This window comes from Mauremys reevesii, linkage group 3, assembly GCF_016161935.1.
Source record: "Mauremys reevesii isolate NIE-2019 linkage group 3, ASM1616193v1, whole genome shotgun sequence".
Lineage (NCBI taxonomy): Eukaryota > Metazoa > Chordata > Testudines > Geoemydidae > Mauremys > Mauremys reevesii.
In genome coordinates, this window is record NC_052625.1 from 51,382,282 (window position 1) to 51,400,061 (window position 17,780).

General features: G+C 38.1%; 1 protein-coding gene and 1 pseudogene across 3 annotated transcripts in view; both read left to right on the top strand.

The window, feature by feature from the left end:
• The window catches only part of MARK1 (microtubule affinity regulating kinase 1), a 106,358-nt gene that overhangs the window by 74,937 nt on the left and 13,641 nt on the right, over positions 1–17,780 (top strand). For all 3 annotated transcript variants that reach the window (XM_039530921.1, XM_039530920.1, XM_039530919.1), the window contains exons 10-14: positions 2,679–2,778; positions 3,217–3,329; positions 5,627–5,780; positions 7,425–7,618; positions 11,126–11,226. In XM_039530921.1, the coding sequence (XP_039386855.1) occupies positions 2,679–2,778; positions 3,217–3,329; positions 5,627–5,780; positions 7,425–7,618; positions 11,126–11,226 (662 nt within the window). The remainder of the gene's footprint in view (positions 1–2,678; positions 2,779–3,216; positions 3,330–5,626; positions 5,781–7,424; positions 7,619–11,125; positions 11,227–17,780) is intronic.
• LOC120402455 lies at positions 7,787–7,959 on the top strand (annotated as a pseudogene).

Sequence of the window (17,780 nt, forward strand, 5' to 3'; positions counted from 1 at the left end):
AACTCCCTACAAATGTAATACTGATCCTTCTGAGGCTAGATCATCTCCATACGCTTTAAAAGTGCTTTACTGCAACTGGGCTTTTTTGGATATTGAACAATAACTAGATAATACCTCTAAATTAATGTACTTAATTGACAAAAAAATAGTGAATTTTAGCTTAAAAACATACTCATCTTTAAAAGATGGAGGACTAGATTAGAGAAGCTTTGAACCATAGATCTGAATAGCAAGGAGAGGGACAAAACTAATAGCACTGCATCAAAAATGGTATTGGTCCAGTCATGTTGCTGAAAGATCTAGTGGGGATGGAGGGGAGGAATGGGATGCTTCTTAGAAAGGTGGTTTCTCTTGCCAAAAATATCATTGTAGAAATAGTTTTGCATTCCTGCTCCATTTGCTGAGAATACTACAAATGAACTGAAGGATTCCAACATCTTCTGTCTGTTGTGAACTTTGTAGTTGGATAGTAATAGTCTTGGCGACGATCATGTGATAAGACTCCTTGTAAATAATCAGAGTCAACTGTCAGCTGAGTCTGTGGCCAGAGAAGACAGCAGCAGTTTGTGTCCATTAGCAAAAATAATTACGAAGATTATTTCTGAGGCAGAATTTTAATCGTATATCTGGTGATTTTACTATCAGCAAAACATTAGTTGGCTAATAAGCAAACTGATGTATCTGAATAGCTGTTTTTAAGATTTTATTCTTTGTACTATTAATAGCAGTAAGACAGATATAGGTCTTTAGTTTGGCAGCCATGTAGTAGTGCAAGACACCAGGTTAAATCCTAGGAAAATTGAGCCTTTCTCTCTTAGAGGGATTCAACTGAAGTGTTTTCTGGCGGTGACATTTTTGGAGTCTGTGGGGGGAGGATAGATTGGTGGTCACGTCTCTTTTGGCAACCTGGTGAGCGGCATTTGTGTCAATCTCCAAAAAGGCTTTTCTACCTGTCATCGTAGCTGAAGGATAAGTATTGTTTCTAGCTATTCAGCAGGAAGTAGGTATGTGTTTAAAGAGCAAATGTGGTGGAGGTTTAGGATTCCCTCTGAATAATTGTTCAGGAATGGCAAGGTGTATCAGAAAAAAATCTTCCAAAAATGCATAGATATAGTCTATAATATTAAAGATGGTTGCATGGCATGGAAATAGTTAAATGCAAAGTTCTTTCTTGAGATGAACTGTGAATATGTTTTGAAGAGAGACAATCCACAGGAAAAGATGAATGGTCATAGCCAGTGATTATTGCCCTATCTCGCAAAGAACAACAGTCATTTGGGAGCATAGCGGCATTTCTACACAGGCTCTTAAATTATTTAAAGGTTTCAGAGTAGCAGCCTGTTAGTCTGTATCCGCAAAAAGAACAGGAGTACTTGTGGCACCTTAGAGACTAACAAATTTATTACAGCATAAGCTTTCGTAAGCTACAGCTCACTTCTTCGGATGCTGTAGCTCACAAAAGCTTATGCTGTAATAAATTTGTTAGTCTCTAAGGTGCCACAAGTACTCCTGTTCTTTTTGTAAATTATTTAAAGAAATTGTTGTTAAAAACTGTTTTGGAATAAATTATTTTTTTTGCAGTAGCATATAGAAGTCTCAACCAAACTCAGGGTCCTGTTGTACTAGGTTATGTCCAAGCAGAGAGTGTGAGAGAGACAAATAGGGGAGGCAGAAGACTGGGACTGAGCTTCAATCATAATGCTGATTGGCAAATGTACTGTTATGATTTTTTTTAATCTGATATATATTTTAAATGCATGTTAAATATTTTAAGGGGTGAGGGAGAAAGTAAGGAAGGGATGAATGAATTGGAACAAAGGAGTGCAGAAGACCAGGACATGGAAGAAGAGATGGGGAAGCGAAGGATATAGAAGAGTATTGAGGGCACAAGGAGTTAAGGAGAGTGGGAGGAGATCAGAATAAACAGCTCATCAGAAAACAATATAATGCCCAGAGTCTAAACTGGAAACATCAATCTGACGTCACCAGAGATACACTAGTGCAGCTCCAGCTACAGACGCTTAAGGGAGTCTTTCTTTGCTCCTGAGCAGGGTTATGGCAGCCACTGAGCCTTGTTTAGATGTTGCTACTTGACCCTTTTTTGCCTTAGACAAATATGACATGCAAGTCAGCCTGTGTAACCTGTGTGTATAAAGATGTACAGTAATAGAATATTCTTATGAGATAATGACAGAGCATAATAGTTTCAGTTTTTATTTTGAAAAGCCTTGTAGAAAAATATAGAGATAGAAAGAACCTATTAAGCTAGCAGGGCACCATCTTAAGTTATAAGTTGCAGATAATTCCCTAAAAATTTCCTTAAACATCTGTCCTAATAGCAATCACTGTGGTTTGTTATTATGGTAACTACATAAAAGGGCAATTTATGTCCATCTTTTCACCATGCAGATAATGGTAGCTTTTGAACACTGCTGTAATACAAGATCTCCTTTTATGAAGGTCCTATTCCTGGTTAGTTAATTGGCCAAGCAGTATTGTTGTTCACATAAATATGTATCGGTTGATGCTGGAACTAAGAAACATCTTGTTTTCTAAACCGGAGCTTACAGGGGCTGATTCAATTTCCATTCAAATCAATGGGAGGCTTTGAATTTACTTTAAAGCCCTAATTGAATAAACAGTGTAATGCTTTAGCTGAGATTTGTTTAATTTCCTAGCAAATTATGAAGGATCGGTGGATGAATGTTGGCCATGAAGAGGAAGAATTAAAGCCATATACGGAGCCAGAACCAGATTTTAATGACACCAAAAGAATAGGTAAGGATTTTCATATTATATGGAAATAGATGATAAATGTTTTAGTGCAAATAAAACAATTTGATAGAAAGTGCCACAAAGGGAATTGGTTAATTACAAAAGTAAAATGTATTTGCTGTTTATTTAAATGAGAAACTTTAACTTAGTCACGGTGCCCTTTCTAGACTACTTTGTGCTTTGCCAGGTTAGGTATAGTTTAGTTTATTCATTTAAATAGCATAGGCCCAAAGTTTTCAAGAAAGTAGTAACAATGAAAACAATGGAGCTGAAGTCTTTTCGTCCCCGGACAATAAATACAATGTAGACTCATTTGGACTGTAGAATCATCAGTTACCTTCAAATTTTGTTTTCCATTTTCAGTGTATATAAATTGCCAAGAATCTCTAGGGCACCTGTCCTGCTAAGAATAAACTCTGCTTTTTATTCTTTTATTTTTAGACATAATGGTCACTATGGGTTTTTCAAGAGAGGAGATCCATGAGTCTTTAGTAAAGCAAAAGTATGATGAAGTCATGGCTACTTACCTGCTTCTAGGCAGAAAACCACCTGAAGTAAGTTTTATCTAACTTATATCTGCCAGTTTGAGTTCTAAATCTAGTTGTACTGAACATGTTATATTTGGGTTTTTTTTTTATTTTATATTCACCTTGTATAAGACTTTCAGAAATTAGTTTAGCTTGGGTTGGGTGACAATTTGTTTATGCTTTGACCTTGCTTTGCAGACCTGGATTAAGTGTGTTTTAACTAACAAATAAAATGTAATTGTCTCCATTTTTCCACATTACAAGACAGTTAGCCATTGTACGTGATTTGATGGTATTCAGGAGAGGTCCAAGAATGTAACAGCTGTGGCATGAATTATTAGGATTGAGTTCCATTGGCAGTGGTGGTGGTGTATATGGAAAATTACACAGCACTTGGAAATTTAGCTCTATTCACTGTTGTCCGTTCTGTCCATTAAAATTATGGAATTGGAGAGAGGTGAGAAATCCACTACTCAAAGTGAAGAGACTTACTGAGGTCCTGATCCAAAACCCATTAAGTTCCCAAGAGTCTTTCTGTAGACTTCAATGGGCTTTGGGTCTGGTCCTAAGTGTTTTTTATGGAAATAACAGACATCAGTTTAAAAAAAAATGTTTTTTGGAAATATTCACTGGGCAAAGTGATGAATCCTGTGCAACCTGTTTAATTGTAAATCAGCATCATGTACCCTTGGCTTATCTTGGCCTCCTAAGAGCAATGTAGGATCAAAGAGGCTGAATAAAACTCCTCTTCTGCAGCACTGCCTCAGCCACACCAAGAATTAATGGACATCAGATGACTATTTAGACCTTGAGAGGTTGGCTAATCCTACGTGATGAACACATTGGGATCTGACCGTTTCTTAGCAGTTTGTGATGCCACTGAGGAGTGCTACGCCAGGGAGCAGGAAGAATTTCTAGTTACTGGGTGTGTGATTTGACTTGGAAATTTTAGGAGGGATTTAAATCACAATTAATATTCCCACACAGTCTGCTGTTGTCCCTCAGTGTAGAATTCTAAGTGACAAGTAGTTGAGATGAGTACTCTGTTCTAAGGATTAAATTATTACGGTATCTCATTCATTGACACATGCAAGGCTAGATGGCCTGAGGTTTGAATTTGTCTCTGTAAATGTATTGTTTATAAACTGCTAGCTTTTATTATGCAGAAATGGTGGGAAGTAACAGGAAAAATAACATTTAAACTTAAGTGCAATAAATATTAACTGTGAAATACAACTAAAAAACCCAAAATATAGTATTTCACGATAGCAGTAATTCTTACAAAATACTGTTTGGGTACACTATTTTGTTAAATAGTTTAACTGAACAAGGGTGCATTATTTATTTTATTGTATTCTTAAAGAATGATGAGCCACTTCATAATTTTGAGAGTTAACCCTGTACTGGGACTGGAAACTCTCTAACTCTTGTGGAACTAGCAGAAATCTGAAGATAACTTGAGATCTTCAGTGATCTCAATAGATCCAGCCACAGGCTGGGACCTTGCTCATGGAGGAACTTTGTTTCCACACTGCCCCCTAGCACTTCTCCTCTTTGACAGCCTGGCTTTGATATACTCATCCTCCAGTGCATTCCCTCACTAGTCACTGCCCACCCCAGAACTCCTGTACGTTGGTACAGAGGAGGAATCTGACACATCTTTCCATCTAAGAAATCTGTTAGCGTTTAAATTTAGACAATCACACTGCTATTACTAACAGTTTTCTTTATAGTGCTTGTTAGAATCTGTGAAGGCAAAGGCTGGATTACCTAGGCCCAAAGAATGTGTTAAAGACACTGAAACATCCTTAAATCATTACTACTTGCTTTCCTGACCTAATTTCTAGACTTACTATTCCAAGTTTGTTTGAAAATATTTTGAAATTGTTCAGATATTAAAATGTTATCAACGGGGGGGAAAAAAGCCTTAAAACTAGATAATAAATTATCTTAATATTGAGGTTCTCATGGTTTTTCTTTTAAATAATGCTCATCGTTCTGAGCTCTAATTGTACATTTTAAAACAAGTTCATTCATGTTTAGGCAGATGTAATTTGAGCACATTTGTAGGGGTGTTATTGATTTTCACAATTCTGAATGGGCAGGATTAGCTTAAACAATGATAACTGAAGTTATGAAGTCTTGAAGAAAATTATATTTTAAAATAGGCAATTTTCTATTTTAGCCTATTTAATTAAAAAGCCTTAACAACCAAATTAAGTGCTTTATATAGGAATCCTTCACTATATAATGATATGGTAGCGCTGATAATGTTAATTTGTCTACATTTCAAAAATATTTAAAATACTTTCTTACGTTTGTAGTTTGAAGGAAGTGAATCCCTGTCCAGTAGTAACCTGAGTCAAAGGTCTCGACCCAGCAGTGACCTCAACAACAGCTCTACGCAGTCTCCTGCTCACTTGAAAGTCCAGCGGAGTATATCGACCAATCAGAAACAACGACGGTTCAGTGATCATGGTGGGGATGACATTCAAACAAGTAAAGTAACATACACAATTTAAATCTGAGTGTGCAGTGTTTTGTGAGCCTGGCACGCCACCTCTCTGTGCATTTCTTGTGTGCCTCATCACGCCACACCATGATGCTTCTTATCCGTACGAGCGCTTCTGTGGTAAATGTGGGCCAGCTTAATAGAATTGACCCTTTTGGGTTTGTTACTTTGGTGGAGCTATCACCTAAATTCTGTATGGAATTAAATACCAGTTCTAATTTTCGGTTATATTCAAAACTATACGTTTTTTGTTTTTTTTAAAAACAACACTATATTGCAAATTCATAGTTCGTGGGAGAGATCATTAACTCCTGATCTGAATAAACTCCAAGACTGCAGGCTATTGTGTTTTATGTATTCTGAGACTGAAGGCCAAATTGTCAGGTTAGCCAGGGATAATCATTTTACAGAGTTATTGGGAAGCATCTTCAGGTGGTAGTAGGTATACAAAATGGAGTAAATATTCACATTTTAAATATGAAAAGTTTAAAAACAAAAAAAACAGGCAGTCAAAGGCTAAAACTTTTTTTTATTGCAAAACTCTTGACCCTTTCCTCCTCCTACTTTGACTTCCACATCTCACCAGTCCTGTTCCCCCTGTACGGATCAGTAGTGGGTTTTTTTTTCCACAGAAGTAAATAATACATTGGGGCAGATCCTCAGCTAGTGCAAGCTGTCAAACTCCATTGAAATAAATGGAGTTGTATATATTATACCAGCTGAGAATCTGCCCAGAAAGAACTGTGAGGGGAGAGCTGTGATTCTCCCAAAATAAGCATAAAGTAAATTAAAATAGTTTTAATTTATTCTGTGGACAAAAGCTTTACTCCATGGGTTGAGGAGAGTGAGGATAGGGTAGGCAGGCTATATGTCCAGTTTTAAGCAAAGCAGTCCTGCTTTTGTCCAGTTTGTCCCGTCTGACACTAATGTAAAACCAGATGTGGCATTATCCAGTCTCACACATGGAGGACACCATTTTGAAGAGCGTGCTGCTTTGGTCTTGCCTGTGTGTGACCCCACCCCTTTTGACCAGGTGCGTACAGGGATCCTGCATGCAGCATGTCCTCGCACAGATGGTGATTGCAAGGTCACGCTGATGGAGATAAGGTCACGCAGGCGGGAATGGGCCCATGCCATTCCCAAAAGTATTGGATTGTCCAGTATTCAGGGGATGCATTAGTGGCCACCCTACAGTAGGGGAAGGTTTTAAAAAAAATTTTTTTTTCTTTAAATAATTTGGAACAGTTTCCCTTTTATCATTTTGCCCATCCCATTTTCTTTGCTTTGTTTTTGTAGCAAATTGATGGTTAAAATCCGTTAAAATTAGAACTAAAATATAAGTAGAAACTTATAAATCAATACTAATATGAAACAGGAAGTACTGAACGTGTCTTCAGATTTGTAATGGAGACAGGTGGTTCAAATTTATTTAAAGATAACTTAATGTCTGTAACGATCACATTTTACAGGTAGCATATACACCAACCTTGCAGTCCTAGACATTCCAAAGGTTTTTTTTCCACGTATAGAGAATCATACTTCAGAGTATATTGACTGGGGGAGAAGCAATGATTGGTTTTAGATAGTATAATTTTGTTTTTATTTGACAGTTGGTCCATCAATTCCTCCTGCTGTATCATACACAAAAAGGGCTCAGGCAAATAGTGTGGAAAGTGAACAGAAAGAGGAATGGGACAAAGATGTGTCGCGTAAACTTAGCAGCACTACAGTTGGATCCAAAGGAGAAATGGCAGCAAGTCCACTTGTAGGTCCAGAAAGAAAGAAAGCGGCTGCAATTCCAAGTGTGAGTGTTTTTTTTAAATCAGCCGGGGCAATATCTGCTGTATACATGGCATCTTATATAGGCATTAGCCTTATATTAATTAGCGAATAGTCTGTTAACTATGTATTTTGGTAGCTTATTCTTGTGTACCAATAAGAAGCTATGCTGTATATGCTTTTTAAAAATAAAATATATTATCTTCTGTTATATCTGTTCTTATCAGTTTAATATCTGATATGTCCTTTATTTGAAGACTATATATTAAATTGATTTTTGAAACAGGAGGATGGAATAGGAGCTTGCTCTGTCCACCTCAGGCATCGACCTGATATTGTGGTGTCTCCAGAAACGGAGCATCTCCTTTTGGGGAGAATAAAAAAAAAAAGCTTCCAGACAGCTGTTGGACTAGTTATAGGAAGCATTTTTTCTTCTTCTTTAATATTCTAACCTAAAAATGTTGGCAGGCTTGTGCAGTATCATGGGTCTTCAGGGCATACAGTCACATTTTTTTGCTTGTTACCTTTACAGGAATATGATACTTCATTTAAAAGCATGAACTCATAATAAGAAAATTACTTGTAGTACAAAAATCTCAGATTTTGTAATACGAATAAAACCTGTGCTATCTTTTTCAAGAGAAGACAAAAACTGATTAAGTATCAAGATAGTAGGTCTTGTACAGTGCAGTCAGGCGAAAAGTATCCATGTGATAGACTGTAAGAATTTGCTTTTTCCATTGGGATTTAGTACACTGTGACCTCCATGTTGGATTCCATGGAATCCATGCCGCTGCTAAAGAAATTCTCTCTTCAGACAAAATCAGCTTTTAAATTCGCTAAATTATAAGGATTCCTTCCTCTCACAGACAGTGTCTGCAATACATCACTCAACTGTCTTTAACCCTTCATTTCGTTTAAAAATCTCTCCCTGGGGGAACTTGAAGTGGTGGCTGTGTGGAACATGTACTGGAACTTTTTGTCTTGTGAGATTAGATTTCATTGGATTGTTAATCTTCCATGCTTTCCCAAAACTGCATCTCCCAAAAACTGATTATGCTGATGTGTGTTGTAAGCTGATATGTCAAAAACATTTCTTTGCTTACGGTGAACTAATTAAATGAAGTATCTTAGTGGTAGAGTGAGAAATTGATTTACTTGCTAATAAGCACTACAGTGACTGTTCATTGTAAATATGTTACTATTTTAGAGCACTTGTGAAAGAGGTTTCATGATGAGCGAGATTAAAATGTAGTGGCATCTGATATTACAGCTGTAGTTAAGGTTGAACAACCATTTCCTTTATAATTTCCCTCTTTCTATATAACTTGTTGGTAAACAATTAATTTTTAACTGTAATTTGCCAAAGAGGGATGGGGTGAAAAAAAATTCACCCATTTCCGAATCATTTTAAAGCTAACATGGTGGTGGGAAAGACTAGATTTGTTAGAAAATGTTTATTATCCCTTACACACATTGATTCCCATTATGTAACAGTTTAGTTTAAAACCAAGTGTTGCAGTTGGTAATCTATATTATAAAATAATATTAGATGAGGAAACCGTAAAGATTACTCAGTAGTTCTTTGCAGTTTTTGTTCTATGGTCTGAGGGGGGGATAAAGGAGACAGATGTACTGTATTCAAAACAACATAACTTCAGTTTCTTTCAAGAGCAGCCTCAGCTTACTTTTAAAAGAGCATCAAAAAACATTGACTTGAAAATGCAAACTCCAGTACAACAATCCATACTTCAGGATTATCTGGGTCCAAAGGCCCCCTTGTTTGTAAATTTGGGGGGAAAAAGCACACTTCAAATATATCATTAAAAGAGTAAAAAAATATATAAGCCTGAAAGCATTTTTAAAAGAATAAGCAAAACCTATGAAACTTTCAAGAAAGAAGAACCTGCCCTCTTCTTGGCTGTAAAAACTATGCCTGCCATGGCACTGTACACATAAATATGCCTGTTTTTGTGCCTTTAACATGTTGACACACAACCATAACAGTAGTACTTGGAGATTTTTAAGAGCAGGTTGGACAAACACCTGTCATGGATGGTCATAATACTTAGTCCTGCCTTGAGTGCAGGGGACTGGGCTAGAAGACCTGTCAAGGTCCCTTCCAGTCCTACGAGTCTATGATTCTACTATACATGTATTTAAAATTCACAGCAGCTATCCCAAATTTCCCATTGTGTACGAGAGACTTTTTTGTAATTTTAGAATGGATGAAAGTATGGATCCAAGTGTTCGTGTGCCTTGTTCTTGCTGAAGTAACTGTCTGTCTTATGACCACAGCCTATTCCACATGCTTTCTTGCATTTACATAGATTGTGGAGTGTTTTAATTGGCCATGCTGAAATATAATGATCTGTATTAGTGTAGTATATTTTCCAAAACACTTTATAAGATGTACTGCATGTTTACAAACTTCATTCTATCTTATAGTACACTAATTATTTTGATAACATGTAATTATGAATTAATGTCAACCTGTCAACTACACATTTTGAAAAATCAAAATTCAATTAATCCCATCTATAAAATTGAAAATTTTACTTGAAATGTGTATGCTCTAATTAGCTCTAAAGAGATAATTAGCTGTCAGAAACATTTTAAAAATAGATTTTAGGTAGGGGAGCACATTTAACTAGCAAAAAAAATCAATGAGAATTTTGTTCTTACTATTGATATTACATATTTATTTGGCACCTGTCACTATGGTACCTAAGGACAAAATCCTCCTTAGTTCTTGTTAATGCCTGACTTCAGCTGAATACTGACATTGAATATTGCAGTGCAGATTGAAAGATTTTTGTCCTTATCAACAAAGGACAACAAATTGTAGGATTGAAGCGCTGAGGGCAACTAAATCTACACAGGGGAGCCCTTAAACTTGCATGGAGTCCTGTTTACTTCAGTGTGACTTCTGTGTGGGTGTCCCAGTCGCACTGGATGATCAAGTCCTATAGGACTTCTTTATTGTGTGCAGGAATTGGATGTTAATAAAGCAAATTTTCCCCTTAACTACACTTTTCCTTGCTTTTAGTCAGTGAATTCCAGTGGAGCCTACACAGCATGGTGATGGGAGCATTAGAAATGGATAGATGATCGAATAAGTACTTTGTGTCAACAGGTTTAATTAAGTTGTTCTGTACATTTAATGTCTTCTCTCACACAATCTAGAACAGTGGTTTTCAACTTGTGGTCCACGGACCCTGGGGGTCCATACACTATGTCTGCGAAAGATTGTTATCATCGAGCAGTGGTTTTCAACCTGTCGTCTGTGGACCTGTGGGGGTCCACAGACTATGCCTAAGATTTCCAAAGGGAACCACACCACCATTCGAAATCTTTTAAGGATCTGTGAATGAAAAAAGGTTGAAAACCACTGGTCTGGAATTTAGATGCCACATTTTTAAATCAAATATATTCTTATGTGCTGATTTGTGTTTTTCTGGATAACTTCATTTAAAATGTGTATATATTAATTACCTGCATCTGTCTTTGCTCATTTTTATTCTCCTTCTAGAGCAACGTATTTCCTGTTGGTGGAATGACCAGAAGGAACACATATGTTTGTGAGCGCTCTTCAGATCGCTATTCTGCAATACAGAATGGGAAAGATAACAGGTACTCAGCTGGCTTAGCCAAAAATCTGAGAGGTTGTGCTGAGGTATGACACAGGAGTTAAAACAAACATTTAGCCAATATGCTTATGAAAGATGCTGTGATGTGGAGCAAGTTAAACTGTACACGTGTTTGTTTTATCTTGCAGAAAAGTTTGTGCCTGAATATTCATCATAGTTAGACAAATTATGACAAAATTAGACAAATATTGTGATTCTGCCTTTAACCATCTCATGCAATAATATTGTCAGGAGTTGCCTCCATCACTGTACAAAGAGTACAAGAGAAAGACAGAAGAGTTTGCAATCTAAATAGAAAAAACAATTCAGACATAAAATATTCTGGATGATCCAGAGGATGGCTTTCTTACAGTATAGCTAAGTTTTTGTGTGTGTGTGTGTTTAAAAGTTCCCTAATAACTACTGAATAAGATGTAACTATTTAATTGACAAAAGAGTTTTGTGAGTCTTGCTTATCTCATTTGTCCCAAATATTTCTGTAGTTGGGGTGATTACTGTGTATTAAATATTTTTTATTTTTTTAACAAAACATCTTGCACATTAATGGACATAGACCATTAAAATTACTTTTAGCTTAAAAAATATTCACAAAATAGGAGTTGTAGTTTGCAGTGTCTGACTTAAGTGCAAAGTATACCTATAAAATTTTATATCGAGATTTGTTTGAAGGGGCATACGAATTCTTTTGTATTTTTAAAGCACTAACCTACATGCATATGAGTACTGTACTTAAATGTAAAACCGTAAAGTTGTAAAGGGTGGAAAAGCCCCATCATAGTAAAGCCAGTAAACTAACTATGTTTCCATTATCCACTCTTATGGTATCAATAGTGTTGGAAGTTTCATATCGATCAATTTTACTGCCCAGGCAGTATTTTTCTCTGAATTCCCGAAGGATAGGTTGTTAATTTGCATATATAAAGGACCATGTAACGTATGAAGGGGGGGAGTGATTTTTTTTAAAAAATTTATGACACTTAAAACCTTCTAAAACTACTATATAATTAACACAGCAGCACAGAAGGATGGGTTAGAAATATGTTTTTGAACTCTTGGGTTATAGTAGTGTAACCAGTTGATCCACATGTCCATCTGAATCTATAGAGGACTAGACATCCATTATTTCCATGGTAAGAATTATATTTTGGTTACTGATGGGCTTCCTTGCTGCATCTTAGAACTGAGGTGGTAGTTAAAAATAGGGTAAAATAGTTTTAAGTTTAAAATATCTAATAGATCATAATTTTCTGATTGCACAAAATATTGATGTTTTCTTTTAAATAGATTTAACTATATATAGTACAGTATATAGGCAACTTATTATTTTTTACAATTTATTATTCTTAATTGCCCATGATTTTGAAGAGATACTGGATTTACGTTGGTCTCTTTGATCCATTGTTGACCTCTTCAAAGTTAATATCCCAGACTCCCTCTCCCAATGTATATCCCTTAATGCCAGAGCATTTCTACAAGAGTTCCTGCAGGACCCAGGTACTAGTTCACTGATCCTAAAAGTCGCAGAAAATGCTACTGGAAATGCTGCCCTGAACGAGGCTGTCTCTTGTCCAAATTGATGTATGGGCTCTAGGATCTGCACCAAATCCCTAAGTGTATTAACAGTGATGGGACAATGTGTATCCTCCCTACGGCCAGTGCTTTGAGACCACCCTGCTAGAAACCTCCAACTAAAAACCTGCTACAAGGATCTTGGTAACTGTTCAGCATATTGACAAATGTAAGGGCCGACAGATGGGTGGAAATGGTTGATGATGTCACTTGCCTAGTTGCTAATGGCACCGTATACTGCAGCACCTGTTCCTCCATACTGGGCCATATTGGTGGCAGGCCCTCCCTGCTCCTGAAATTGCACAACATTTATAGAACTTCTCTTGTAGCTGTGGTCACACTTTTCCATGCCAGCTGCGTTGCTCTCATGTCCTGCCGTCTCTTCGTTCAAATATCCTGGATCTGGGTGACCCATTATCTTGTAAGCCTTGTAGTGCTGTAGTACTTGTAAGCCAATTCTCTCTTGGCTTCCCCACCTCCAAATGCAGCAAGTTTGCCACTGGTAGTGTTTGCTTCCCCAGGATCCACATTACTTCCCTGTACAGGGAATCCATTCGGTAGGCAGACCACCCTGGGTGACTTTTATTTTTTACAGTTTATTATTAATTTTCTGTGATTTTCTTTTTAAGAGAAGGCTGGCTTTTTGTCATGTGCTTGGTTTCTTATGAAACTGCATTTTGAAACTGTAGCTGAACAAGATTTTTTTCCTTTCACCTTTCATGTGGTGGTTTGGTTTTTTTTGGCTTTTCTACAACACATTATAACAATTTCTATCTGGTGTAATTTAGCTTTGGGACTATTGTTTCTACTGCATTTTTGATGGATTTCATTCATGCTTTTGTGAAGCTAAACATTTTACGTGAAGGGTCTAAAAATTCTTGGACACAAAGTAGTTCAGTTTTGACAACTTGAATTTGGTTTACAGAATTCATAACACCATAGTTCTCCATCCAGAGACACCCCTGAGCCTAATTTTTTGGGGGAACATTGTAATTTACATTAGGTGTACATAAGTAGGAGAGTTTTATCAGTGACTCTTTGTGCTCTTCAATGTGGCTGACAGACAATTCAGTGAAGTCCTGCTGCTGCTTCAGTCTGCTTAGTGTACAGAAGGCACTAAAGCACTAGCACAGATTCCCATGCATGAATATCATGAAGGGGCATGTTTAATTGAACAGCTATGAATGATGTATGGAAGAGAAGTAAAGGAAACTTATTTCTCTAATTTAAAAAAAAGAAAAGAAAAAGAATGGTGTGGTGCCCCAGCTGTCCTAAGGGCAAAACCACCACTGTGTCTGTTCTAGGAAGTTCGGGAAAGAATGTTCTCTTGTTGAATGTACAGTGTCGTCATTTTAAGTACTGTGGCCTCATGGGACAGGACATGGGTTCTTGTAGGGGTCATGTGAAAACTTTGAAACCCTGTCTGTGATATTAGACTCCTTCTGTCTGAGAAGTATCTCCCCCTGGCTTGCTCTTAGAGCTTTTTTTCAGTTTCAAAGCTCATTTGAAAATGCTTATATTCACTTTTTTTTTCTTAAGTTGTAAAATTTTCCTACAGGGACTTCATCTCCTGGAGTCTATGCAGCACAGCAGCCAGGCGTTCTGATGCTGTGGTATTTTTCAAGTAATAGAATGCCTCTTAAAACTACAGTGCTTTCTGCCTTATTGTCATATGCTTTCCATAGTGAAAATGGGCTCTTTTAAAAAACTAATGTAAAACTTTGTGGTGGTTAAGGGTTACAATAAAGCATTGTATAGCAAGAAGGTTGAAGTAATTTGTAGGGTGCTTAGACAGCATTGTGATAGTTGCCTTAGAAATACCCAAAAATTCAAATCCAAAATATGGTAAACATCATAAGACTACTTATGTCTTGCAATTTTCATTTCTTCTTTTGGGTAGATTCAACTTTTTTTTTTTTAATGTAACAAAGCTAACTAGTTGATATTTGGAAAATTTAATTAGAAGTAGTCAAAAATGTTTCTTCTTACTGTAGAAAATTTTGATTTTTAGTGGAAATTTGAATACCAACCAATTTTGGCCAAATACAGAAACATTTCAGTTTTGAAATGCTGGTGCATTACCTCATTGAAGTTGTAATATGGGTGCCTTAAATTCCCCTTCTCTACAAACCAGGCTCCTTGGTCTAATTATATCACCATCAAGGCAATATTTAAGTGTTTTTTTTAATGACAATTCTAAATTTTCTGCAAAAAGCAAACACTTTCCCTCAAATCTTTGTTTTATTGAAAAACCCAATTTTCTGTCAAAGAACAGCGTTTTGACTGGAAGTCTTTCTTGAGCAGTTGGAGCCTGTATAATTTGTATAGGGTCTAGATCTCAGGAAGCATGGAAGAAACCCATTTATGTAGCAACAATTACTAAACGATAAGCTTGTGGAGTAGTATTGGTGACATGGTTGTAGTTATCAAAGTACAATAGGGATAGAGAACTATGTTTTCTCTACTACTCCGTACTGAGTCCACTAGTCCTTTGGTTATCTGTGAAATAGTGGGTCCATAAATAGCACTTCTTGCAATCTATCTTAACTAGCTTTTAAAGTATTATTGTCACCACATTTTTATGAATAAACAAAGTATTTAAGTAGTCAGCTTTCTTCCACATCTGTCAGAATTCCAAGCTGTGTTTAACATTTGATCTCTTTTTGGAAGATTGATCGCTGTGAAGGCATTTAATAGCAAATATGTAACACTGTCAAACTTAGCAAGCAAACAAATTGAAGTAAAGTACACCTCTACCTCGATATAACGCGACCCGATATAACACGAATTTGGCTATAACATGGTAAAGCAGTGCTCCAGGGGGGCGGGGCCGCACACTCCGGTGGATCAAAGCAAGTTCGATATAACGTGGTTTCACCTATAACATGGTAAGATGTTTTGGCTCCCAAGGACAGCGTTATATCGAGGTAGAGGTGTACTTCTAAATGCAATAGCTATCTTCATTTTCTTGGGAATAATTGTGTTTGCTATATTGCAGAATATGCACTACATCAGTGTGAAACATTCAAACTGAGAGGCAGCAAGAAGGAACACAATATTGTTAAAATACTTAAATACAGAAATTTAAATCTGGGGAAAATATAGAAATTGGGAGGTCTCCGCTTGCTAAATATTTGCTGTGTGAGCTCTGAATTTGACAGTAGTTGATTTTCTGTAGATTACCTTGACTCATTTCCCTTTTCTCTACAATTCAAAATAATTGGCGAAGGATTTACTTAAAATATTAAGTTTTTGAATCAGCATGCTTGATTACAGTGATCATACATCAGTATATTCCACCTCTGAAGTGTCTAACCCACCCCCCTTACCCTCCACATTTTATAATTTAGTTTCCTCGGTTATATTTATTGGTGACTACGCCTGGACTGTCCACTCGGTTTATGCCAGTAGAGAGAGACTCATAAGATTCCCCACTCTCCAGGGCCGGCTTCAGGCACCAGCGCAGCAAGCTGGTGCTTGGGGCGGCCCATGGAAGGGGCTGGCACATCCACGTCTTTGGTGGCAATCTGGGAGTGGGTCCCTCTCGGAGGGAAGGACCGGCCGCTGAAGGATGAAGCGGTGCGGGAGAGCAGTCCTCTTTTTTTTTTTTTCTTCCCCCTTCTCTTCACCGCTTGGGGCGGCAAAAAAGCTAGAGCCGGCCCTGCCACTCTCCAAGTATGCACAAGGGTGCTTCCTTTGTGAAATTACCCTTTTGCCCTTCCAAGGAATCCCTCTGCTGATGCTCTATGGTGCTTTCCCCAAAAGAGTTTTGGGGAACCTGCCAGTCTCTGATGCTGGGTCCCCTGGTTACTCCTGAATGTGTGTGGAATAGCAACTCCTTATGTGGCGTCTCTTCTGTTGCTGGGGTCCATGCTATGTGAGCAATGTTGCCGTGGGCCAGGAGTGCCATCTTATTTATGCAGAGGGGCTGCTATCCATTTGTGATGGCTCCTGTCTTGTGATTCTCTTGCTGTCTTCCAGGTGGATACCTTGGATCTGTAGGATTAGGAGGCCTTGCCCTTATGCCCTCTGAGACCTTCAAAACTCATCCCATTAAAGGGGGAGTGTAAAAGTGTGGGACTCACTTCTGTGGCGCCTCCTGCTGGTCATTGGGAATTAGCTCTTTTCCAGCCTCCAGAGTGCCCTCTGCAGGGCTCGTGTCCCGCTTGTAGCTGGGCCTGTGTCCCTCCCGGTGCCCCTTTACCCTGGGGCTGCCCCCTGGCAATACCCCCACCAGTTTCTATGGGTCTCCCCTCTCTGGGAAACCCCCAACCCTCTAATCCCCACTTTGCCTCGGTCTGCGCTACTGCCAGTCATCACCAAGCCTCCACTCCCTGGGGCAGATTGCAGTGTAAAAGCCACTCATCTTAGGTAAGGGGGTTCAGACCTGCTGCCTTCCTCTGCCTCCCAGTACCTCTATGGGCCTTGGACCAGGCCCTGCAGCCTGGGGAGTTGCCAGCCTGGAGCTCCCTTGCTCCTCTGGCTCTCCCCAGCCCTGCTTCACTCCCAGTACCCTTTCTGCAGGCAGCCAGGCCCTGCTCTCTCCCAGCCTGGAGAGAAACTCCTCTTGGGCCTCTGGCTCACAGCCTTTCTTTACAGGCCAGCTGTGGCCTCACTGGGGCATGGCCCAGCTTAGCAGTTCTCAGCCACAACCTTCTCTCAGGGCTGACTTTAACCCTTTCTCCGCTGGAGTGGGGGAGCCACCCCACTACAGGGAGATTTCCTAAAAACGTCATGAGAATTCAATAGGGTTTTTAACTTACTGCAGTCTACTCCTATGAGCTTCTTTGTAGGAGAAATCTGTCTGATCCAACAGCTAAAATACTTGTGCTTCTGTTAACATCAGAGTCTTTTTATGTGTTGGTTACCATCCATTAATTTAGGAACCTGCAATATAAAAAGTGAGTATTTACTAACTGTTAATGTAGATTGTCAGTGTTTGTAAGAAGTGTGATTTAGGGAAATTGC